This window comes from Artibeus jamaicensis, unplaced genomic scaffold, assembly GCF_021234435.1.
Source record: "Artibeus jamaicensis isolate MK-2021 breed Jamaican fruit bat unplaced genomic scaffold, CSHL_Jam_final scaffold_1019, whole genome shotgun sequence".
Lineage (NCBI taxonomy): Eukaryota > Metazoa > Chordata > Mammalia > Chiroptera > Phyllostomidae > Artibeus > Artibeus jamaicensis.
Window position 1 is genome coordinate 18,016,235 of NW_026522025.1, and position 25,827 is coordinate 18,042,061.

The window sequence follows — 25,827 nt, forward strand, 5'->3', positions numbered from 1 at the left end:
AAGAGAAACTGTGTCTACTCAATCTGCTCAGAAGTGGAACTCCTACTGTCACAATTTTTAAAGTGTAACCTGAATGTTAAAAAGAATATGCAGAATACATGGTGTAGATAGAAAGTGATAGATCTTTTTGTTGTTTAACATAAAATTACTGAAACTGACTCACTTCAATAAGTGCTGCTGATATCTTGAAACTGATTACTGAATTATCCTTTATGGTGATTCTGTGTTGTTACAATTGCTCCCAAACATTTTTAGAACTCATTTGGAATAAATTTTACAAAAAGATTGTGTCCATTTTCATATTCTCGGTGGTATAAATTGTCATCCTTGGAAGTCATGTTTGCTTTTTTTGAAGCAACCCCAAATAGTTAAAAAGTCGAGACAGGTAGTAGTAAAACAGTTGACCAAACAGGGTAATACACTTCTCAGTCTCACACTCTTTTCTGGGAGAATTATATGAACCAAAGTATTGTTGTAATGAGAAAGACATTTCTTTTATATCTTACAAAATCTCCCAAACACTTTAAATTTTCATAATAAACTTTGCTCACTGTAGGATGAATTTTGCAGAAGAGTAGCAAATCAACATTCCTTTTCTGTGGTGTTGACATTAATGTTTCCTTGGGTCCTACAGATATTAGAGTTTTTCCCTGTAAAGTTTGACAATCTGTTTTTGGGTCAACTTGAAAACACTATTCCATCACTATTCTCCTCAAATATATGTTATTTTGTCCAACCTCCCCTTGAAAGTTCAAAACAAATGTCAAATCTTCTCTATTTCTCTTTATCATTCAAGACATGTAGCTCAGACTTTACAGAGAAACCTTCTTGTTCAAATTCCCCTCCTGTATGAGTCAGTATTCTCTAGCTAACCCTCTGTTTGAATAAATCCAGACTCTGACATTTTCTACATTTTCATCAGTCTTTTGTACTTCACCATGAGCATCCTTATTACCTTGCTTGACCCTTTGTGCCCATCAAAAATCTTCCTCATTGCAGTCCCCCACACCATAATTGTTCTTTTAGATATCGTGTGTCCTTTATGTTTGCTTAACTTCACACAAAATCTGGTGTTAATTCCTTGCTTTCTCCAGCTGTCATTACCCATCCACTGCAGCCTGTAGCCCAGTGAAAGGACTGCTGCTGATGCGAACAGAATTCTTTTAACAGCATATTACTTCTAAGCTCCTATATGTTTGGCCAAGCCATACAGAACATGAACTTCATAATCATGGGAAGATTACTAAATACACAAAGCATCAGCCTGTTTGCTTCAGTAGAAAGCCCTAAGCCACATGCATAGTATCTAAAATAGATGATAGACCTAATTCAATGAGTAGGAATGGCTCTTTGGCAAACTGAAGAGCTGATGAAGATATTTAGTACGTTCTACCTCAACAACCTGATCCTTTCATTCCTTGCCATGACTCCTTTTCAATGCACTATGATAGTCATAGTCAGACAGCCTTGGTTCAAACCCCAGTCCTGCCAGTTTACCAGTTAGCAAATGACTTGGGAGAATTATTTAATCTCTACAAGCTTTAGTTTCCTCCTCAGTAAAACCAGAGAATAATAATTATCTCTAATGCTGTTATAGTGGTTAAAGAACACAATACATGTAAATTTTAGTGCTTTGTTTGGTACCTACTGTTTGGAAGGCAGCTGGTATATATTAAATGCCAGTTACTATACCAGTCATGAAAGATGGCAAGTAAGCTAGGGTTCTTGCCATTTAGTTCCATATTGTAGCATAATTCTGAGCTCAAACTGTCCCATGAGAAGAAAAAACTAAAGCAGAAAAATAAATCTAAAGGCCTTTACCATTCTGCAATATATAGAATTAGCTTTAGACCCTTGGATAGACCATTAATAGAATATTCTAACCGATGAAGTGATTGTTAAGTAGTCATTATTGATTTTCTCATGCAGATTACTCTTTATAGAACTCTGGTTTTGTTCTGTATCCTTCTAAGCTTTTCTGGGTATTAGAATCCCTTGCTCGTCTATGTGATCACTTTCCATTAAACTGCCCGTCTTTCGCTTCCCCACTGACTCAAGCACTGACTGAAGAGCTGGGAATATTATGCCAGTAGAGGTGAGAAGCAGGTATAAATGTGAAATCAATGGACTCTTCAGTAGCCAGAAAGCCAGCCTTAGTCAGCCTCTATAGCCCCAGCCATCAAACTGCAGGAATCATTTTCTCTAACAACCCATCATGCCAATGAATTCGTCCCGAGCATAACAGTTCAAAATGTGATACTGTGCTTATCATGGACTTTCTCTCCTCCCAAACAAGAGAACGTGAAGTTTCATAGAGATAGGAGAGAATTCAATTTGCAGTAAGGAAAAACTTGACCAGAAGGGTGTTCAATTTTCTAGAATTGCTGATAAGGAAATAGATAAAATAGAGAAATAGACATTTGCCCTTTACATGGTTATCTCAGTTGGGGTTATGATGTTATATCTTTGTGATCTGGTTAATTGTGTTGGACACTGCTGGATTGTTAACTGACATGCTTTTTTGCATGTTTTCCTCAGTTTCTCATGACTAAAGTATTTTTGCTGTTTTTGAATGTAAAAACTGCACATGATCCTAAGACAAAAAGTTAGACACCTAAAAAATTTAATCAAATGGTTATTTACTTTGCCCTACACATGGCCGAATAATAATTTTGAGTATTTTCTTTACTGAAATTACCTCTTATTTGGAATCAAGCAATATGCCTTTCATCTTCAATTTTTTCCCATGATCACTGTCATTTCCTGATGTCTCTGATTTGTTCCTCTTAAAAACTCTTTAAAAATCAAAATTAATCTCTTCGTTGAATATTTATTTAATAATTATTCCTTTATTTCTCTAACCTGATTTTTCATAGTAATCAAAATCTTGATTAGTCAGGAAAATTCACAGGCTTTCTTAGCTAATGAATTCTAATGTGAAGTTCATTTTTGAATTTTAAATTAACTTACCTTTAAAAGATCAACAAAAAGGAAAGTGAATTCAGGAAGTAAACTCTCAGGACCTCCTGTAGTAGTGGGTGAAGTACCAAGCACAGCACTACTAATGATGAGCATTGACTTCCTGTGTTAGATTTTCTGTTAAGCTACACTTAATTTTAAAAGACGTATTTTATATTACCAGCTCACAAACAGAACTGCTTGCTTGGTAGAAAAGATGTCAGGTAGAATGAGTGAAGGAGCCAGAAAGGTGAGAAAATAGGAGTGAACAAAGGAGCAAGGTGTGGGGGTGAGGGGGTTGCACTACCTCGTTTGAGGGTGGGAGGCCACAGTGAGCTTGCCTTCTCTCCTCCATAACTGCCTTTAAGAATTAAGAAACGATTGTTGTAATTGTAGAGGTGCCAAGGAATCCCTGAAAGCCCATCTTGAGACGACCTGCATATGGAACTCGCTTTGAAGACCTTCCCCGATCTAGTGCTTCCCCAGGCTATTGATATTCACAGGAATCTACTACGTGATTAATTTTCAATGTAACTAACTTAAAGATTCCCAAATGATGCTCTTGATTTGCAAACGCAGAAAATTTATAAACACTGATTATATTCATGTGAGCAATCTCACTAAGCACTTGTGGCATAAAAGAAAGTATGTAATTTAATTCTTCTGTTTCAGAATTAACAATCAGGTTGTACCATTTCCTCTTGAAGTTTCCTATGTTAACATCTCTCTCCCTGGTATTTTTCAAAATGAAATGCCATATAGAACTTCATTTGATTTTTAAGTTGTGACTTCTTTTTCCTCTTAAAATTTCTTAGACAATTTTGTTCTTTTAGAACGGAAGTTAAAATAAATTTTGGCAAACCACCAGACAGCTATAAATGTATTTAATGCAACCTTGCTCCAACATTAAGATTTTCACAAGGCAGAGTAGGCAGAACCTTGCTGTTTTTCATTATCTTTTCCAGCCGTGGCTGCAAGCCCAAATTGATGCCACTTGACCAGAGAGAAATTCTATACATATTTGCTCCTTTAATCACATCCTGTCAACACCACGAATCTTCATCTGACAGGTTATCTTCTCCACAGGCAGGCAGCCATATCCAGACCTTGATGGGGTCCCAAAGCCTTCAGCATCGGAGCCGTGAGCAGCAGCCATACGAGGGAAATATAAACAAAGTGACCATCCAGCAGTTTCAGTCACCATTGCCTATTCAGATCCCCTCTACACAGGCCACCCGGGGACCTCAGCCTGGACGGTGCTTAATTCAAACTAAAGGGCAAAGGAGTATGGACGGATATCCAGAGCAGGTGAGAGGAGTTTTCACAATCGAGGAGTTTTCAGGAAATGTTCGGGGAAGTCCAACGAATCCACGGTTTGTCTTCCCTTATTAAAATAGTCTGGGACACATTAATGCTATCGCCGTGTTGAATACAGGTTCTTTTGTGGGGATTTTATGATTATTTTAAGGGGTTAAGCACAACAATGTGTAGGAATTGACCATTGGTAAAATGCCCATTTTACACAAGGAGAAACTGATGGATCTGAAAAGGTTTTTGGGTTTATCGTGCACTCTCTCCTTACCACTCCCCACTCCGGTTCAGCCCCATGGCAGGGCTTCAGCCTGGGACAAAGGCTTCAAGTAGACGAGGTGTGGTCACCAAGGCCTCCGGGGAACCGGGCAGTGTGAGAAGTAAACTGTGTGTTCCTCTCCGTTTGTGAGAAGATTTTGTGAAGGTCCTGTCTTCTGATGGTTGAATACTACAGAGATAAAAAGCTTTCCGTGAAGAAAATGATAAACAACAGTTAGAAGGGAAACTTTTCTGAAATGCTCTGAAAGCTGCTGATAAATGCCATGGAGCATGAGCAATGGCTGCTCCGCTGACCCCACTAAAATTAGAGTTTGCTTTTCCCTTAGAAGGACCAGTCTTCCTTCAGAACAGAACTGACAGAAGAAAAGAACAGAACAGAATAGAACTACTGAATAAGATCTCAGCTATTGAGTGATATTGTGCTCAGAAAGTAAGACATTAAGATCTTAATACTTATAAAATTAATTTTTCTTTCATTCTTCAGGCAATTAGGCAAAGCTGACTTTGCCCACTGACTTCACTAAATCCTTAATATGGTGTATAAAGGTTTCACTTTATTACTAAATCAAAGCTTCACATATTTCCACCTTATTTTCTGAACAAATCAGACAAGATTATCTTCATGTTCAAGTTGTTTTCCTTTCTATTGCTATGAGCCACTTATTATTTGGATCCCTGATCTGGACATTGCCTCTATTTCTTAATACCCTTCTTGAAGCTGAGATTATGTATGAATTATTCTAAGAATCATAGATATTTTAAAGATAACTTTTTCTGTCCTGCCTTTATCTAGGCCAAGTGTTAGATTTACAGTAAAATAAATCAGACAGGTGCCTTTAATGAGGTAATGATGTGAGGTTTTTAATTTTCCAGAGATTCTAAAAAGTTAATGAAGTTTTAAATTATGCTTTACTAAAGGCATCTAGAAGGTTAAAATTGTTCATATATCCTCCCTTGCAAATATTGTAACCTCAATTCAGTTCTCCGACTTAGTTATTTCTAATAGCAACTACGTGTTTTTTCTCTGAAAATCAATGCATTTAAAAATTCACTGAGATCAATGCCCTCTATTTTTACCTACTATGAATAGTATATTTAGTTATTAGCATGCACTTATCCTGAACACTCTAAATTTAAAGTCTGTTTTACATTCTCTCTAATAACACATAAATTGTATAGTTTTACTAATGAGTGGATTACTAAATTTTACTTTTTACATGCTTATTAAATTTAAAACATGTTTCAGAAACTGTACTTAGAGTTACTTGCCAGTGTTTTGACTCCTCATTCTAAAAACATAAGGTGCTATTGAGTTGTATTAGTTCTTTGTATATTTTAGAGATTAAATCCTTGTCAGATATATCATTGGTAAAATGTTTTCCCAAACTATGGGTTCCTTATGTATTTTGCTGATGGTTTCCTGAGCTGCACAGAAGCTTTCTGTTTGATGCAGTCCCTTTTGTCTATTTTCTGCTTTGTTTCCAGGGACTAAGGAGATATAGCAGCAAAAACATTGTACATTTAATATCTGAGATTTTACTCCCTGTATTTTATTCTAGGATTTTTACGGCTTCACAACTTACATTTAAGTCTTTATCCATTTTGAGTTTATTTTTTTGTATGGTAAGTTGGTGATCTAGTTTCATTTTTTTTTCATATACCAGTTCACTTTCCCCAACACCATTTATGAAGATACTGTTTTTGCTCTACTGCAGACTCTTGCCACGGTTGTCAAATAGCAATTGTTCACACAGGTGTGGGTTTATTCCTGGGCTCTCTGTTCTGTCCCATTGATCTATGTGTCTGTTCTTGTGTCAGTAGCAGGCTGCTTTTATTACGTGGCCTCATAGTATAGTTTGATACAGGAGTTGTGATACCTCCAGCTTTGTTCTTCTTTTATAAGATTTCTGAGATTATTTGGGATCTTTTGGTTCCATATAAATTTTTGGAGTATTTGTTCTAGTTCTGTGAAGTATGCCATCGGTATTTTAATAGGAATTGTGTTGAATGTATAAATTTCTTTGGGCAGAATAGCCATTTTAATGATGTTAATTATTCCAGTCCATGATCACAGTGCATGCCTCCACTTACTTGTTTCTTCCTCAATTTCTTTCTTCAGTGGCCTATAGTTTTCAGAGTACAAATCTTTTACTTCCTTGGTTAAATTTATCCTTAGGTGTCTTGTTTTTTGTTGCAGTAGAAAATGGGACTGTTTTCTTCATTTCCCTTTCTGATAGCCCATTACTGATGTATAAAAATGCCATTCATTTCTGGTATTAATTTTGTATCCTGCTACTTTGACAAATTTATTTATTAGGTGTAGTAGTTTTTGGTGGAGTCTTTAGGGTTTTCTATATATAATATCAGACAAACAAGCCAATTAAGAAATGGGCAAAAACCCTGAATAGATACTTCTCCAAGGAGAACATGCAGAATGTCCATAGACATATGAAAAAGTGTTCAACATTACTAATCATCAAAGAAGTGCAAATTAAAACTGCAATGAGATATCACTTCTCACCTGTCAGAATGTTCATAATTAATAAATCAACAAACAAGCGCTAGCAAGGATGAGGGAAAAAGCAAACCTTAATACACTGTTGGTGGGAATGCAGATTGGTACAGCCAATGTGGAAAATAGTATGGAACTTCCTTAAAAAACTAAAAATTGAACTGCCTTTTGACTGCATGATTTCACTGCTGGGAATATACCTAAGAATCCTGAAACACCAATTCAAAAGAGCCAATGCTCCCCAATGTTCATAGTGGTGCTATTTATAATAGCCAAGTGCTGGAAACAGCCTAAGTGTCCACCAATAAATGAGTGGATCAAAAACTGTGGTACATTTACACAATGGACTACTATGCAGCAAAAAAAAAAGGAACTCCTACCCTTCGTGCCAGCATGGGTGGGACTGGAGAGCATTGTGCTAAATGAAACAAGCTACTCAGTGAAAGACAAATACCATATAATCTCACCTACAAAAGGAATCTAATGAACACAATAAACCAATGGACAAAAGAGTAACAGAAGCTTAGATACATGAAACAGACTGACAGTTACCAGAAAGAGGAGGGTGGGGGAGGCGGGCATGGGATAAAAGATGGCATAAGTGACCAAAGAACACTTGTGCACAACCCATGGACATGGACAACAATATGTGTTAGGCTTGAGGTGGGGAAATGACTGGCCGAGTGGAAGTGGAGAAAAGGAAAAACAAGTGGGAAAAGTATAACAACATAAATGAAAAACTAAAAATAAAATAAAAATATCAGATGCCTTCCAGTGAGAAGTAAAAACTTAAACACTTAATAGTCATGTGAAGGAAGAGACTGAAGTATGAAAAAGCCCTATGCAGAGAAGAGTACTACACTCAGTTTAATGCTCTACTGTCGCCAATTTTTCTTTTTTGAAAGATGTTATTTATTTTATTTTTAAAGAGAGGGGAAATCAGGGAGAAAGAAAGGGAGTGAAACATCAATGACAGAGAGAAACATTGATTGGTTGCCTCTCACACTCCCCACCTCCAGGGTCCTGGCCCCACAAACCAGGCATGAAGCCTGACCAGGAGTTGAACTGGCAACATATTGGTTTGTGGACAACACCCAACCCACTGAACCACACCAGCCATGAGCATCAGCTTTTAATTCTTAAAAACTGTTGAACTAGGAGCCTCACATTTTCATTTTGTACCAGGCTTAACTAGTTATATAACTGGTCTTGCTTATACATACTATTTCATTGAATCATCACAAGAATCTTATTTCCTTTCTATAAATGAATAATCCAGGTACAGAGAAAATAAGTAACTTGTGAAAGATTGGTCAAGCTGTAATTTTAACCTAGGTTTATCTGACCCACAAGCCGAGTTCTGTGTACCAGTCTAACTATTAAATTAACACATAATCTCAGATGCTTACCTGCTATGGCCTCGGTATTCTATTCTGTTAAATCATATTAATTAAACATGCTTCAGCTACAATTCATAAGTATAGAACTGCTGTAAGACAGAGTGCTGACTTGAACTCACATGAGTACTTCTAATGCTTTGAAAAGCAAAAAGTACTGAACAAATGGAAAGTTTTATTAACAAAAGCATACTTCTTTATCCTTTAATGTGACCTAGAGAACTAATGTATTTCTAATCAAATTAAAATACATTCTGCTTAGCAATAAAAATATATACATTTGGACCCTCTATAATTGTATTAACCACTGTCATCCCAATGAATGTAATTTAATTTTTTAATTGCTATCACTAATGATATTGAATGAATTAAAATGAATGCAATTTTTTTACCTAGCCAGAAGACTTAACTTTGTTTAGCTCTTAAGAAATATGTCATGAGAACCTTAGGTCAAGAGGGCAGCATAGGCAGACATGGCTCACCTCTTCGAACAACCACATTAAAATTACAACTCTAATATAGAATGACCATCACTCAGAACCATTAAAAATTGAGTTAAATGGAAATCTGACGATCGTAGAATTAAAGATACTACATTCATCCAGACTACTATGAGGGGCACAGATGTGGGTGCCTCACCAACATGTGTGGATATAAATTTGGGAAGAATATCTCAGGAGTGAGGAGTCCCAGTCCCACACCAGGACCCCCAGACCAGGGTTGCAGTACCAAGAAGATAAGCTCACAACTTCTGGCTGCAGAAAAACAGCAGGGCTTGAGTCAGTGGAAGAAATTGCAACAGCCACAAGCAATTCTTCTTAAAGAACCCACACACAGACTCACCTACTCAGCCTCACTTCCTCTGAGCTCCAGTATCAGGGTAGCAGCTACAAAGGCACCAGGGGAATACAGGGAGGAACTGAAGTGTCTAGCACTGAGGCAAGAAGAGGCGACTGTTCCTTTTCTAAATCCTCCCCCCACAAGGCCAGCAAGCTGGTACCATATAAAGGCTACAACAACCTGGCCAACACTTTTTGACCTGGCTTGGATTCCCCACAGACTCCCCCCAACTCAAGATGCTTTTCCACATGAATGGCTGGTCCCAGCTCATGCTTCATAACTTCCTACATCCTTGCAAACAAACAATAGCAGACCTCTGTGAGCCCCAGGACTAGCACTAACAACAGCCAGAACAGATTCATAGCTTGGCTTCACCTGGGAATCTCCAAGCCCAGCACAAGTAGCAACCATCTCATATTGCTTTATAACTCAGGCAGGGTGGCCCCAGGCAAACACCGGTGGGGGCTGACCTTGACCTGTACCACCCAGGAAACCCCAGGGCCAGCACACCCAGTGGACACATACAGACCGCATCAGAGCACCACCACCATTTTGCCCCTGCACAGTGATACACCACAGAGGGCAGAGATTGGTGCTAAGTGGTCATAGCCAGTCCTTGCAGCTGACTGACCTGGGTAAATTCTTCCCATTGATCTGCCAACAGCAACCAAGTCTCAACTAGAAGGGGAGGGTGTACTCATCCCACACAAAGCGTACACCTCAAGTACCCAGTTAGGGTGATAATGGGGCTGTGCCACTGGACCCTACAGGACATCTACTACATTAGAACATGCTACCAAGACACGGAGTCAAAGCAGTTCTACCTAATACATAGAAACAAACACATGGATGCTTCCAAAATAAGTAGACAAAGAAACATGGCCCAAAATGAAACAACAAAACAAAACTCCAGAAAAAGAGCTAAATGAAATGGAAATCTCTCAGACACAGAGATCAAAACACTGGGTACAAGGATGCTCAAGAAAATTAGTGAGGACTTCAACAGCATAAGAAAGACCCAGTCAGAAATGAAGGACACACTAATTGAAATAAAGAAAAATTTACAGAGAATAAACTGTAGAGTGAATAAAGCCGAGAAACAAATCAATGACTTCGAACCTAAGGAAGCACAAAAGAACCAATCAGAACCATAAGAAGAAAAAATAATACAAAATAGTGAGGAGAGAGTAAGCAACCTCTGAGACAACTTCAAGTGTTCCAACATTTGGAATAGGGGTGTCAGAAGGAGAAGAGAAGGAACAAGAAATTGTAAATCTGTTTGAAAAAATAATGAAAGAAAACTTCCCTAATTCAGTGAAAGAAATAGACATGCAAGTCCAGGAAGCACAGAGAGACCCCAACAAGATGGATGCAAAGAGGCCCAATCCAAGAAACATCATAATTTAAATGCCAAAGGTTAAAGATAAAGAGAATCTTAAAAGCAGCAAGCGAAAAGAAGTTAGTTACTTACAGAAGAGTTCCCATAAAGCTTCCAGCAGTTCTCAAAAGAAACTTTGAAAGCTAGAAGGGATTGGTAAGACATATTCAAAGTCATGAAAAGCAGGGACCTATAGCCAAGACGGTTCTACCCAGCAAAGCTATCATTTAGAATTGAAGGACAGGTAAAGAGCTTCCCAGACAAGAAAAAAACTAAAAGAATTCATCATCATCAAAGCATTATTATATGAAATATTAAAGGAACTTATTTCAGAAAAAGAAGATCCAAACTATGAACAATAAAATGGCAAAAAAATACAGATCTATTAACAATTGATCTAAAAAACAAACTAAGCAAACAAGAAAAACAGAGACAGAATCATGGATACAGAGAGCATTTTGATGGTTGCCAGATGAGAGGTGTTGTGGAGAAATGGGTGAAGAGGTGAACGACTTAAGAAGTACAAATAGGTAGTTACAGAATAGCCATGGGGATGTAGAGTATAGTATAGGAAATGGAGTAGCCAAAGAACTTATATGCATGAACCATGGACATGAACACTGGTGGGGAGATTGCCTGAGGTGTACAGGGTGCTGGATGGAGGTGGGTAAAGGGGAAAAAATTAGGACAACTATAATAGCATAATCAATAAAATATCATTAAAAAAAGAAATATATAGTAAATTTTGTTGTTCCTTTCAATGATGAAACCAAGTCAATTTTCAAACTACCCATCACACTAAAATGACAAAATAACCAAGAATTCTAATTTAATGCATTTATCTTTACACATTTATTTTTTCACAGACATTCAGTATGAAGTCTGTTATGAAATAAAATATATAGACTACAGGTTTTATGATAAATGAAATAAGTCAGAGAATGACACACATACCATATGGTTTCACTTATATGTGGAACCTAAAAAAACAAAACAAATGGACAAATAAAACAAAACAAAAACAGAACATCACAGAAACAGAGATAAACGGATGGTTTTAGGAGGAACAGGAAATAGATGAAAAAGGTGACGAGAATATGGTTAATGATATTGTTATAAGTTTGCATGGTGACAGATGATTAAAACACAGTGTAGTGATCATTTCTGAGGTGTATAAATGTTGAATCAAATTGTACACCTAACATTACCATAATATTATAACAATTATACTTAAATTTTAAAATGTTTTAACTATAAATAAAATATGTAGAAGTGATTTTTAAACTATAAAGTATTACCCAGATTTAAGGTATTAATTTTTATAGACTAGATTTCTAATATTGGATGTTCTTTTTAACAAATTATCTATTACACATAACTATGTGCATGTCATTTGAAGTTCATTATAATGGGATTTTACTTAGAAGAGGTATTTTAATGCATAAACCATTTTGATCTTTAGTGAACATTATAGAAGATAAAAATCAAAGTTGTGTTAGGTAATAAACTAAAGAAAGCCAGAAAGTAAAGGTTTGATTCCCATTCTACATAAAAAAAACTCTTAGCCATCTGAAATAAGCCAGTCAGAAAAAGACAAACACCATATGATTTCACTGTGTGGACTCTAAGAACAAACTGAACTAGCAAGCAAAACAGACTCATACATGGAGAACAGATGACAGCTAGTGGGAGGGGGGAAGGTTAGAGGGGGGTGGGTTGAGCAAAGAAGAAAAAGGACTCATGGACATGGACAACAGAGTGATTTCTGGGGTGGAGGTGTAAAAAGGGACTAACTGGTAATGGAAAAATATAATAAAAATTATATATTAAAAAACAAAATAAATTTAAAAGCTAAAAAAACACCTCTTAGCCATCATATTCATGGTATCATCACTGTCTTTGATTCTCAGTCCAAATGAAGAAACTTAAAAATTTTATTCACCTTATTATCCATTTTACATTATAATAATATTTTATATCAGTTTTTCTCAACCAGTTCAAGAGATTTACAATCCATTCAAGAGATTTAAAACATACTGATGCCTTGACCTCATCCCTAAAGAAACTGATTTTATTAGTCTGCATTCCCATTACCTTGGTAATGGGAATTTTTTAAACTCTTCAGGTGATTTTACTGTGTAGCCTAAGCAAAAAACAATATTAAGGATATTCTATAGCTCAACAATTTACCAGCTGAGTAATATATTATCATCATTACTATTTAAAGTATACATAATTTGCCCACAGCTTTTAATATTCTTAAAAGAATCTAACATTAACTTGGCTTTTCTCTTTTGCAAATGTATAATCCAAGGCAAAGTACATTTATATACACATGGATACTAGTGCAGTAATAGGAAAGTAAAACATCAGCATGATGGTTCAAATGGCTCAAATGGCTCAAAACCCTTTTACGTATTAACTGACTTCATCTAATCAATAATGCTGATAGGCATAACAGCTTCTGCTTTATTGACTAAAAATCCAAGATTCAGAGAAGTTAACAATCTAGAAGTTGAGCTGGAATTAGAACCCAGTTTCATCAGTCCACAACTCTATGACATCATTCTATACAGCCAAACACAGAGGTCAAGAGTAAGCCCATGTTGGAAGAGTAAAACAATGGAAAAATGTACCCACGAGTCCATGTCTGCCCTAGACAAGAGTTCATACCAACTAACTTGCCTAACATATCAGGATGGCCAGAGCTCCATAGCTGTCTCCTGCCAGTTCTGTGACTATGCATTCAAACTAAAGTTTGTACCTGAAGGAGAATTTATAAGCTTACATTAAATTTACATTAAATCAGCCTCTGTGTACTATACAAAGTGATCTGCATCTATCATATTCAAGGGAGGGGGGGACTAAAGCTCCTTAACCTTCCTGGGGGGGAATACTTTAGTCCACTCCAGGAGAAATAACTTTAATACTTAACAATGTGAGGGAGAGGGGGCCAGGAGGAGGTAGAAGAGGTAAAGGAAGGATAAATGGTGATGAAAGATTTGACTTTGGTGGTAAATGCACAATGCAATATATAGATGATGCATTATAGAACTATACATTTGGAACTTATTTACTTTTATTAACCAATGTTACCTCAATAAATTAAATTAAAAAATTTTAAAGAAATAAAAAGTCATATGTGAAGTAGATGCAGCAGTTGGCTAAGAGACATAATTTCAGACATTTCTTTAGATCAGATGCTCTGGTCAGCTGCCTGAAGGGCTCACAAGGGCTCCAGGTCAGGCTTTCATCTACCGAGGACAAGTGAAGAAAACTACATTATTCTGAGGGTTTGATGTATGAAGAAAAACTTTAAAAGATTTGTTTTATTTAAATTATAATTTTTAATTAACAGGCCATAATTTAATAAAGATGATTAAAAATAGATATTAAAATGACTAATGTATGTAATTTACTCACTGATTTTAGGAACAACCCAATGCCTTATCCTGCTCCACATAAAGTATGGCTATTTATAAATATTTTCCCATAAAATTTTACTGCTCAGTCACCAAAGTAATGATGCAACTCTGAAATTACAATTCATAGCTTGACACAAATAATGTGTAATTCGATACCACAAATTGTACAAAGTGACTTTATAAATCCTGTGCAGTTGAATTCTATAACATTGCCGTTGGAATCAAAAGGCCTCTTCCAGGATTCCACTAAATATACACATGCTCTTGTTGTTTCCTTACATGGAAAACAACAGGAAATTAAGTGAATAATCTTTAGACTTTATTTACAGACTAAAAAAGCATTTGAGTTTTTATTTCCTAGATACAGTCAGCTAATTTTTTTGAAAAATCTAGAAAATGTTACATCAGAAAATTTTACTTATCAACTTTTATATTAGTATGTCTTTTCAGAAGATTTAATTAGATTTTGAGTAGGACTGGAATCTTTAATTCACAAGAAAAAAGGTATGGAAACAGAAGGATCAAAAATGTTATTCTTGATCATTATCATTTATATTTTTTATAATTATTACATTTTTGAGTCCGTTATACAAGCTCATTAGAAATTTTGGAAATGCAGAGAATTTTTATATGGATTTTGTGTGTCTATGCAATGCACAGGTGAATTACACCTCCCAACACACACACACATGCACGCTCACCCAATGTTTGTGTGCACACACAGTGCTTGTGTGCACACACATACATAGAATGCTACTGTTCCCTTTGTTCTTGCTCCTGGGTTTTAGAGCAGAGCAAGACCCAGTTAGATCACTACATGCCAGAGAGACTGTAGACGATGATCTCGCAGGGCCTCACTGCTGCATAACAACCTGTTTTGTCATCAACTTCTCTAAGATAAACCCAGTGTTTTGTCAGAGCAAGATTAGCACAAGCCAGATATTAAGTGAAGTCAAATGATGAAAGCAGACTCTGAAAGATGCAAAGGCACCACTGACTGCCAGAATGTTGCTTATATCCTCAGCCGGATATTTCACAAATTGTTTTCAATATCTTAATAGAAAATTGAAATGCTGATTCTCATTAAATAAGCTATTAGCCTTCTATACATAACTTTTTGCTAAAACGCAGCTCCTCTTTGTTACAGACTGTTTCTTGACTGTGAGCTATTCTCTCCTCTTATGTGTCATGGCTCCTTTGGGCTTTACCAGGCAGGTGGAACTCCTTATGTGTGAGATGAATACTTTCTCCAACATGCTTTATGGTACACAACAGTCACAACACAACCTATTAGCCATACCATAGCTTCAGATAAGAAGTTATGGTTGTTTGTCACATTTACAAAACCACAGTGTCATCTTTACTATTTCTAATATTGAAACATATATTGAAAGGCCACAAGGAAGAGCTGGATTGTGGCAGCAGCGAAGGAGCAGAGTTGGGGGAGAGGAGGCAGAGGGGGCAAGGAGAGCTGAGAGGAAACCTGTGCTGGGGGTGCTGGCAGAGCAGTTGGTTCTGATGGAATTGTCAGGAATTGTTGGGTCAGACTTTTCCTTAAAATGTAAAAATAGATGCAAGTCTTTGGGAATGGACACCAAGAGGTCCATTCTGTAAGTGGAGAGCTATGCCTTTTCTGGAGAGTAAGAAGACACTCCTGGGACCAGTGTTATATTTGAAGAAAAGTTGAACATGTGGATACAAAAGGTAACAATAAAACATTGCTAAAATGTAAGTAACATACAATGAAGAAGCTCAGCATGACAAGAAAAGAAAGAAGGAGTGCCCTGGCTGATGTAGCTCAGTGGATAGAGCATGGGCCTGCAAACCAAACAACCGTGGTTCGATTCCCAGTCAGGGCACATACCTGGGTTTCAGGCCAGTTCCCAGCAGGGGACACAGGAGAGGCAACCATACATTGATGTTTCTCTCCCTCTCTCCTTCCCTTCCCCTCTACAGATAAATAAATTAAAAAATTTTTTAAAGGAAGGAAGGAGAAGAAAACATAGGTTAGTTCACCTAGTTCTCTGAAACTAGGTGATTCCATGTTGACTTTGACAGTGGCACATTGCAACCAGGACCTTTTTTGTACTTTGCAGTGATAACTACACGTAATATGGTAGTTATTTCACTTAGCATAATGTTTCATGGAGCACCCTGAATAAGTATATTATTCAAAAGTAGTTGGCCAGGTAGCTCACTTGGTGAGAGTGTCATCCACATATGCCAAGGTTGTGGGTTCCATCCCCAGTCAGGGCACATAGAAAGATCAATCCACGAACCCATAAATAAGTGGGACAACAAATTGTTCTCTCCCTCTCTCTCTCTCCCCCCTTCTTCTCTCTCTCCTCCATTCCTCTCTCTCTCTAAAATCAATCAATAAAAAACCTTTTTTTAAAGAAAAGTACCAAACACAGATTTAAAATTCAGTTGACATGTAGCAAAGGGCACTGAAGACATGTAAGAAATCTCTATTTGCTTTGCATTGAAAATAGTCATGAGATTCTTATTAGAGGGGAGAAGGAATGTGAGCTGAATCCGGAACACAGAGGACTTGTGCGAGGTTAGATGGTGAGATAATAGAGTAACCAACCTACGTGCCTATCAGTAAATGAGTGGATCAAAACACTGTGGTACATTTACACAATGGAATTCTATGCAGCAGAAAGAAAGAAGGAGCTCCTGCCCTTCACAACAACATGGATGGAAGTGGAAAACATTGTGCTAAGTGAAATAAGCCAGGTGGTGAAAGACAAATACCATATGATCTCACCTATAAGTGGAACCTAATCAACAAAACAAACAGGCAAGCAAAATAGAAGCAGAGACATTGAAATAAAGAACAAACTGACAGTAACTAGAGAGGAGGAGGGTGAGGGATGATAGGGGAAGGGTCATCAAAGAACATGTATAAAGGACCCATGGACAAAGCCAAAGGGGGTAGGCTCAAGGATGGGGGGGGGCAGGGGTGTGGTGGGGTGGAAATGGAGCAACTGTACTTGAACAACAACAGAAAAGGAAAGAAAATAGTCATGAGGACCTTGTCAAGAAAATTGACATGATTTGGAACCCCTAGAGAAATCAGCAGTCTTCTTCTTTTTTATTATTAAAATTCTTTGTAAGTGGGGAAGATATGATGATAGCAGTTTCTGCATTCTCAACACATAACCCCAGAGGATCTCCTGGAAACTTTTGGCAGCTACAACAGTTTTGCCAAGAAACTTGCAGCTGAAAGAAGTTGGCTTTATATGTGAGGGAGGAACTGGGACCACAGTTGCTATTCCTGGGTCTAGTTGTTAATTAGCGTTCATTTACCCTTCTCCAATTGCTGAACATCTCAGACCAGACTTTAGACCAGTGCTTCCTGTACCCGTAGCAGGCACATATTTGTAGAGATGAACAAATAATCACTTGATGGTTTAAAAGCTCACTGCTCAAAGACATATTTGAAACTCTTGTGAATATGACTCTAGTGATGAATACTCATGGCTTAATAGATTTATTGTCTTTTAAAGAATAAATATGTGAAGGTACATTAATCATGAGGAAATTAATTATATCAACTACATATAACTATATAGCAAATCTTTCTTTTTATCACTTATATTCCCAATCTATCTTTTTTTAGGCACTCTGAAAGTAACAGGAAGAAGGAGGTACTTGAAGTTCTAGAATGAACTTGAGAAGGGGATAATATCATATAAACTTAGCTAGCATTTAGATACTCTCATTAAAAGAAATTATAGAATTCCTCTCCTATAATTGTTACTAATCTGATATATCTTTGTGAAGATTTAGACATTATGTTTAACCACATAAATTAGTAACTGATTAAATAAATATGTATATGTATGTATGTATGTACATTTATGTGTGTGTATATATGGGGGGAAGAGGGACAGAGGCAGTTCTTAATGTACGTGGCACATATGAAATTTATTTCCCTTAGATTTATAGTGCCTTCCAGATTGACAATAATATAAAATAGACATAGTCAGTACCTTACAAGAGGACTAGAAAGTATTCTCAACAATTTACCTTGTAAATAAAATCTGTTACATGTGTTATCTTTCAGGTTTCATAATGGTCTGGGGAAAGCCAGGGCACATATACCTTCTATATATTATATTATGCAATATAAAAGTTTACATTAGAAAGAAATAATGTATATCTTAAGTATTTAATTAGAAATGCACAGATATATGGGAAAACACAAAGGTAAAATGTTTAAATAATGTAAGTTTCTCTTCCATTTCTCTTCTCTTCTCCCATTTTCCAATTAACCAGTAAAAACAAAACAAAACAAAAGGACTACAAAGTAAAATGGTGTATTGAATAAAGCTAAAATATTCCTCAAAGCTACATCAAGTTATTATAAATTCATATCCACAGATTGTGAACTTTATAAATACAAAAGTATTATAAGCTGTCCTTTCTATCACCCTACAATAACCAGCTTTAACAAATCTAACTTAATTAAAAGAAAAGTTGTAATTAAACATATCTTTTAAATAAAAATATGGGAGAGTACTTATGGCAACTGTAGTTTCCCATAATTTAGAACTATTCATTACTGACTCTACTACAAAAATTACATTAGTGGATAATTTTTGCCTTTGTGTTGCAAGTGAACTATGTAATATTTAAATATTCTGTTCACTATTATGAAATACGACAGTGAATTAAGAATAGTTCCTTTAAATGGCCAAACCTAATTTACCCCATGCCCAAAGACTCACAATAGATGCCGATTAAATCAGGAATAGAACTCAAATTTGCCCTGAATTATCTAAGAAGTAGGGAGTAAAGGTACTTGAAAATAAAAACATAGATACTGTCCGTCAGGGGAGATAACTATGATCATGAAAATAAAAATATAGACAGCATTTTGGGCACGTGCATTTGCCAACAAGCAAATTAATAGGCGAGGCAAGATTATTGAGGAAAATATTAAGTTACTTAAAAAAGCAAATATTTCCAATCATCTTTAAGATATTTTCCAGTATATGTTTATATGAATACAAATATATTTCTTTAGATATTTTTTCTTAAGTCTATATTAGTCTTTTTCCTGCTAATCTCTAGTAACACATGGTTCACCTAGTCTCAGTACTTGCTCCATACTTCAAAGTTATGAAAGTGTTTTCTTTATTTACATAACCAAAGTATATACTACCTCTGTTTTAAGTCCTTCAGTCATCTGGGGTCACCCCCATCTCATTATACATAGAAATCTGGCATTTTCCCCCACACACATGATCATCAAGAATTCCTAAGTTTTCCTTGGTCATTCCTGACACTGATTTCCCTTCCATGAAATTCTTGACCTACATTCTTTGTGTCCACTCTTATCATGTCTAGCATAGTAGACATGGTCTACTTTACTATGGTCTTACCTCAAGGTGGACATCACTTTCCCAAGTACTACAAAGCACAAGGACCCTGTGTTTACCAGACTTTCACTGAAGATCCGGGGCCTGGGGAGGTAATATAGCATGGGGTATTAGACTATTAGCCCTCCAGTCCTAAATATTTTTTACTATTCCCTGTTATTCTTGACTTCTTTTTTTTTTCAGTGTTCTCTTTCTTCCAAGACTTCTAACTGACTCTCCAGAAGCTGCTGCTAAATCCAAAATACATTTTACTGAGTATTTCATTGGTCCTTTGTTTCACCCTCACTCAACTTATGGCCAAAAGTTCTCCCCTTTCTCAAAGTGAAACTGCACTATATCTAAACAATAGAATTATCTACCAAGGAGATGAATTGTACTACTCACCCGGGATGCAGTAGCAACTTATTTAAATAGCCATATTTTTCTTCACTCTGCATTTTCAAACTTTCTTTTACTTATTTATAAATTTATTTCAAATTAGTCAGAATATAGGTACATTTAAAGTAGAGAATTTAAATCATTTACAATCTTTTTAATATAAGGCTTTTAACTTATAAAAACTGCTTATCAAAATTTAGTTCTGCACACAGTAATGATAATACTAGGCCCGGCTGTGAGTGGATGAGCGGGCCGGGACCAAGGTTTCACGACGGCCAGTTTGTGGCTTCCCCCGCCCCAAGAAACATCTCCCCCTCCAAAAAAAAAAAAAAAAAAAAAAATAAATACTAATGTCTGCTTGCCAGGTAATTTCAAGCTAGATTCAATCATAACTGATGCGTATAGAAACACTTCATATGTTGTCAGAGTTTATACTGCGTTTTGTGTACCAAGTCAACACAGACTAACCCCAAAAATGTAAGTGAAGTGTTCATTGTTTCCTGGGATGCAGTATTCGAAGATGTTTAGGGTTTTTTAAATTTATTTAATTATTGTTCAAGTACAAAGATGTTTTAGTTTTGATGTGTATTTGATTACCTCTTTATGTCTTTTTTACATAGTTTTGTGTGAGAATAGAAAAAAATCCTGGCCTTGGATTTAGTATCAGTGGTGGAATTAGCGGACAAGGAAACCCATTTAAACCTTCTGACAAGGTAAGAAGTAAATATCTTATTGACCATTTTAATTAGAAAAACAGTCTTTTACTGCAGAATAAAAATTGTTGAAAAAATTTAAGTGTTTTTACTGTGCTTTAATAAGCCAGCTATCTATGAAGTCAATTAGAAACTTTCTCAGCACTGGGAAAAAGAATTCACTGCAATGCTTGACAGATCCTAAGAACATAAAAATAAATTTAAGCATTCTCTTTGAAAAGAAAATTGTTTTTGACCATTTGTTTTGTTCACAACCATATGTATTTGTAAAGAAAGCTATTCATGTAATTTCTGATAAGCTGTTTTCAAACCTTTACTTAAAGAACACTTCTTTGGGAGGAAAATACTTCCTCATAGGAATGGAATGATTAAATTATGATTCAGTGCCAGGGCCAGCTGACTGACATCACTTCAATTCATCATGTTTGTAAAGTATTTCACCAATAGAACTGTAGAACTGTAAACCACAGAAAATAAGTCTTGCATGAGAAAGTCAGAGGTAGCGGTGGCGGAGGAATCGGGTCCTTCCCTCGGGCCCGCCCAGCTGTCAAACCACGGGGGAGGTTTTGCCCGCCACCTCCAACTCTGACCTCAGCCTTGGCCTGAGCATTCAACATGCCGCCGTGCTCATCTCTGGACTGCCTGGTCCCATTGTGGGCCACCTGACTTTTTATTTTTAAAAAAGAAAATTTACCCTGAGCCACATAACCGTCCCTGCTACCACCACTGTTTAATATGCTCAATTTTGAACCAACTAGTAATTACAATGTGATAATAATTGAAACTATCTGCTTTGGACGTAATCAAATGTAATTGCATTAAGTGACATCAGAAACTTTAGGATGATGAAGAAAGACAGAAATTAGATATGAAAACCACCTCTACAGGCTATCTCTTTATACATCACACTCTTTATACATCACAACCGGGTACAGATCCTTCCTATTCACCATTGAAACGATAACCCACACATCAACTTCTGATCTTAAAACCTGCCTGAAAAAACTTTAGTACCTTTACTCTGGAAATTTCTATAACCTGGAACAGACACCATATCCCTGATCTTCTTCCACCTCTTCCCAATTTTGTTCCCTACAGTTTCCATTCCATGCTCTGCTTCCTTTCCTTTCTGGAGAAAAGGAAGGGAGGACCTAGCAAAAAGGAAAAAGAACTGATGGGAATGGACAACAGTGGGGTGACTGTGGTGGGGAGGGAGGATCATCTGGGGGACTAAATAACAATGGGAAAAATACAATAAAAATGTAAGAGAAAAAAAAAAGAAGGGAGGAAGAAGTTGGACTAAAAGTAGGGATTATTCACACTATACACATTAAGGTGGAAGGAAGTAAAAAGAAATCCTCAGCCATAGATGGAAGCCCCTTTGGTCAACCAATCTGAGCAACTATTTATAAATAAGGAATGTGTGCAAGGCAGAAAAGTCTGTGCACTAACCATCCACTTGGTAGATTTAAAATATTCATGTTTGGTAAGACTAAGTATTTACTGAATTTGAATAAGTAATTATCTTAAGATAAAAGTAGGGAAGTTCAAATTTATTAGAAACATATGATGGTATTTTTTAAAAACTGAAATCATTATATCTTATTCATCTTGACCCTTTTTGTCTCTGGTTTTACATCTCCTCTGTAAGTTCTTTCAATGACAAGTTAGTGACCTTATCATCGTTAAGACAGTTGAAATTCAAAAGACATGTTTTTCTCTCCTTTCTCACGAGCATATACATTTTTTTATTATATTGTTGGAAGTCATGGGGTAACAGTTTTAAATCAAGGATGAACAAATTGCTAAATTGTCAAGTGTCTAAATGCTATTGCTTTTCTACTGTCATTTCCAACTGAAGGAGAAGGTAAATGTGAGGCCTGCAAATAATTGCCTGTAATTCTTCCACTATAATGAATAGGAACACTTTATAACTATTACTTTAATTTCTCATTTGTAACATTTTGATAACTCTAGTTAGACTGAACTATTTCTGTGATTTTATAATTTGTTCTTTTGGCTAAATGAAACAGATATAGAGTTTGAATCATACAATAATGTGCCCATTGAAAGATTTGCCCTCAAAAGCACTTTTCTTTGACTGATTACTCTCTAAAACACTTCGCAATGTGAAAAGTGAACCTCTATTATTGCAAAATTGATTGAAGTAATTAAAAGTTCCAAATCTATAGAAGACTCTCAAAACTGCTCTTAATTTATTGACCACTTTTGGTGTCATGCCAAACATCAGAATTTCATCCACTTCCAAGGAAAGGGATTAATCTCTCAGAATTCAATTACATTTCTCTAACCCCAGTGCCCCATTCTTGTCATGGATGCATAAAATTTAGAGCAGAACCTGGTGCCTATACCAACCCCAAAATATCAAACGATTAAAAAATGAGCTTTAAAAATACTTCTTTTCAGTGTTGAGAAGCATTGTTTTTTCATGAGTTGGCTAATTTACAGCTGAGGGTGAGAAAAGCAAATTAAACAGATGTTTAAATTCAGCAGATACTGAGTGGGAGGTGGATACTTTGTAAGAAGCCCTAGCCATGCAAAAGCTTAAATTTAATATGATACATTCTCCCTTCCAATAAACAAGTGATGGATTGGAAATATCCTCAGCAGCACACTGTATTATTTTACTTACTGTTCATGAATGTTTGAATGTTTTATACTGCTACTCAAAATTCTAAGTATCCATGATATCTGAATGTCTTAGAGGCAATAAGGACTTTCTGTACTAACATGGCCAATGGATTTATTCCATTCTCTGCATTATGATTGATGGCAATCACTGTTCTAGCCAAATTCCAAGGATCATCATGAGAAAGCATCCAATTGACTACCTGACATACATCCAAATAAGGAAAGCATGAATTTTTCATTTCAAAAGGCTGGGAGTGTAGGACTGTGGCAAAAGCAAGCTGTGTTGTTCAGCCTGACAGAAGTTCAATTCATATTCTGGGGTAGCATAAGGTTCTTGCAGAAAACTCTTGGGGACAGCCCAGAAGTTAACTGAGACTTCAGGGAGAACTCAGGATTAAGAAGCCAATATGGGCACTGGTTGGTGCCAGACATTGAGTGTTTACACTAGCATCTGATCTTGCAAACTTAACTCTTCTGGAAGGCCCCAAAGTAGTCCTAATCAACTGTTGTCTCCTCTAATTAAACAGATGAAGTGCAGTTTTCCTGTGTCCTATATCATTGTCTGAACAATGGTTAGTAGTTGAGCAACCCAGTTCACTCATCATGCAGTTCACTACATTGGGTTCACCGCCAGGTGAAAACTGCTTTTACATATGTGAGAAAAGAAAGCTGTAGAAAACTGGGCAAAACTGGCCCTGCCTAATGCTCGCCTCTGCCCTCTCACAGAAGTAGATGGAAGCCATGGTTGAGTTTATTATGACAGAGAAATATTGTTGTCAAAATGGCAAGGTGCTAAGGAGAGGTGAAAGATTTCGATCCAACAAATATGATGATAATAATTGAAGTAATAAAAATAATAGCCTTTTATTAAATATCTACAATGTGCTGCTTATTGTATTAGATTCTTCATATACATGAAGTTATCTGATCCTCATAACAACTGGTGTTAGTTGAATATTATTATTCCCCACTTTTCTGAGGCTCAGTGGGGTTAATTAAGTTGCACAAGGTCATTTAGCTGATCTGTGGCAGACAAGATTTGAACCCAAATTGATCTGACTCCAGATCCTTTTCTCTTAATAAGCTCTATGATACACACCCCATCTGCAAATGCCACTCAGCAGAAGAGCCACATGACAAATTTATACCCTGTAGAGTTGAAATTAATACGATATTCTAATATTGAAAGTATTACAAAGCTCTCTAATTAGTCTTGGTCTAGATATTTGCTTCAACAAGTCCTTGGAAGTCAGCATGTATTCTCTATTGAACCTAGATAATTACAAGCATACTGTACACAGTGGATTACTAAGCAATTAGAAAACCTTTGGACTGAGGTATCATTACAGTGTGTTTCTGCCAATGGAACAAATCACAATAACCTTTGTCTGTATGTAAATGTTCATAAAGTAATATTTCATGACTGCAAAGAGCCAGTAATTTACCAAAACAATTTTCATGTTGTATTGGTGAATTGGATGTTGTTAGAAAGAAGAACTTGGATTAATGGATGAGTAAAATAGTGACTTCATAAAGTAGCACGAGACCCTGAAAATTAATGAATTTTTACTAATGCATTTATATAGTTCTTCATTCAGGAGCTAATATATCCCTCCTTGTCTCATTTGCAGAGATAGGACTAAGCTCCTAGAGTTTAAATATATTAATGAAAACTCATAGCCCCTTTCTCTATGTGTTCTAAATGTATAGCACTGAACAGTCCCATGAACAATTATCTAGTCATAGGATCACAATGAAAGCTACATCATGGATATTCTCAAAACACTTGACAGCAGGAAGTATACATACTTGGCTATTGGGATCAAAGAATCACATATTCTCCATAGTTTTATTATAAACACTCATACTCAGCAAATGCCAGAGAGCCAACTTGTGTTTCCACTGGTTTGAGCAATCTACATGTAGATAGAGAAACAAAAGAAGAAACAGCCCTGGCTGGTGTGGCTCAGTAGATTGAGTGCCGGTCTGCAAACCAAAGGGTCGCTGGTTCAATTCCCAGCCAGACCACGTGCCTGGGTTGTAGGCCAGGTTCCCAGTTGGAGGTGTGCCAGAGGCAACCAATCAATGTATCTCCCAGACATCAATGTTTCTCTCCCTCTCTTTCACCCTTCCATCCCCTCTTTCTAAATAAATAAATAAATAACATCTTTTAAAAAAAGAAATAATAGAAGAAGTAAATCGATGTTCTTTTTTTAGGTGGCTTACAATGTCTATGGCACAGGTAAAATTCCAAGCCAAGGAAGAATATTGGAGGCATGTCAAACACAAAATATAATCTCCAATAAACTCTAAATAAATATTTTGTAATTTCACAGTAAATTACTGTATTTTCTTCTACATAACTTCTAAAATATTCACTCCAGATGCCAAAATGGCCTGCAAAGGACTGAAGCTTATTCTTTATACCCCACCTTTCACCCCTAAAAAAGGGGGGATTTTTTTTCTGTGTGAAGATGCATATGGCATCAAATAAAAATATTTTTACACTTAACATTAAGAAGAGGAAAAGGGTAAGATGTGCATAATCAAAGCCTTTACTTGACACCTCTTCCACAGGTAACAATGCCCAGAGC

At 36.4% G+C, this 25,827-nt stretch overlaps 1 protein-coding gene across 1 annotated transcript in view; it reads left to right on the forward strand.

Moving 5' to 3' along the window:
* The window catches only part of LRRC7 (leucine rich repeat containing 7), a 491,093-nt gene that overhangs the window by 440,169 nt on the left and 25,097 nt on the right, over window positions 1-25,827 (forward strand). The window contains exons 24-25 of the mRNA XM_037145320.2: window positions 4,045-4,266; window positions 20,489-20,581. Of these exons, the coding sequence (XP_037001215.1) occupies window positions 4,045-4,266; window positions 20,489-20,581 (315 nt within the window). The remainder of the gene's footprint in view (window positions 1-4,044; window positions 4,267-20,488; window positions 20,582-25,827) is intronic.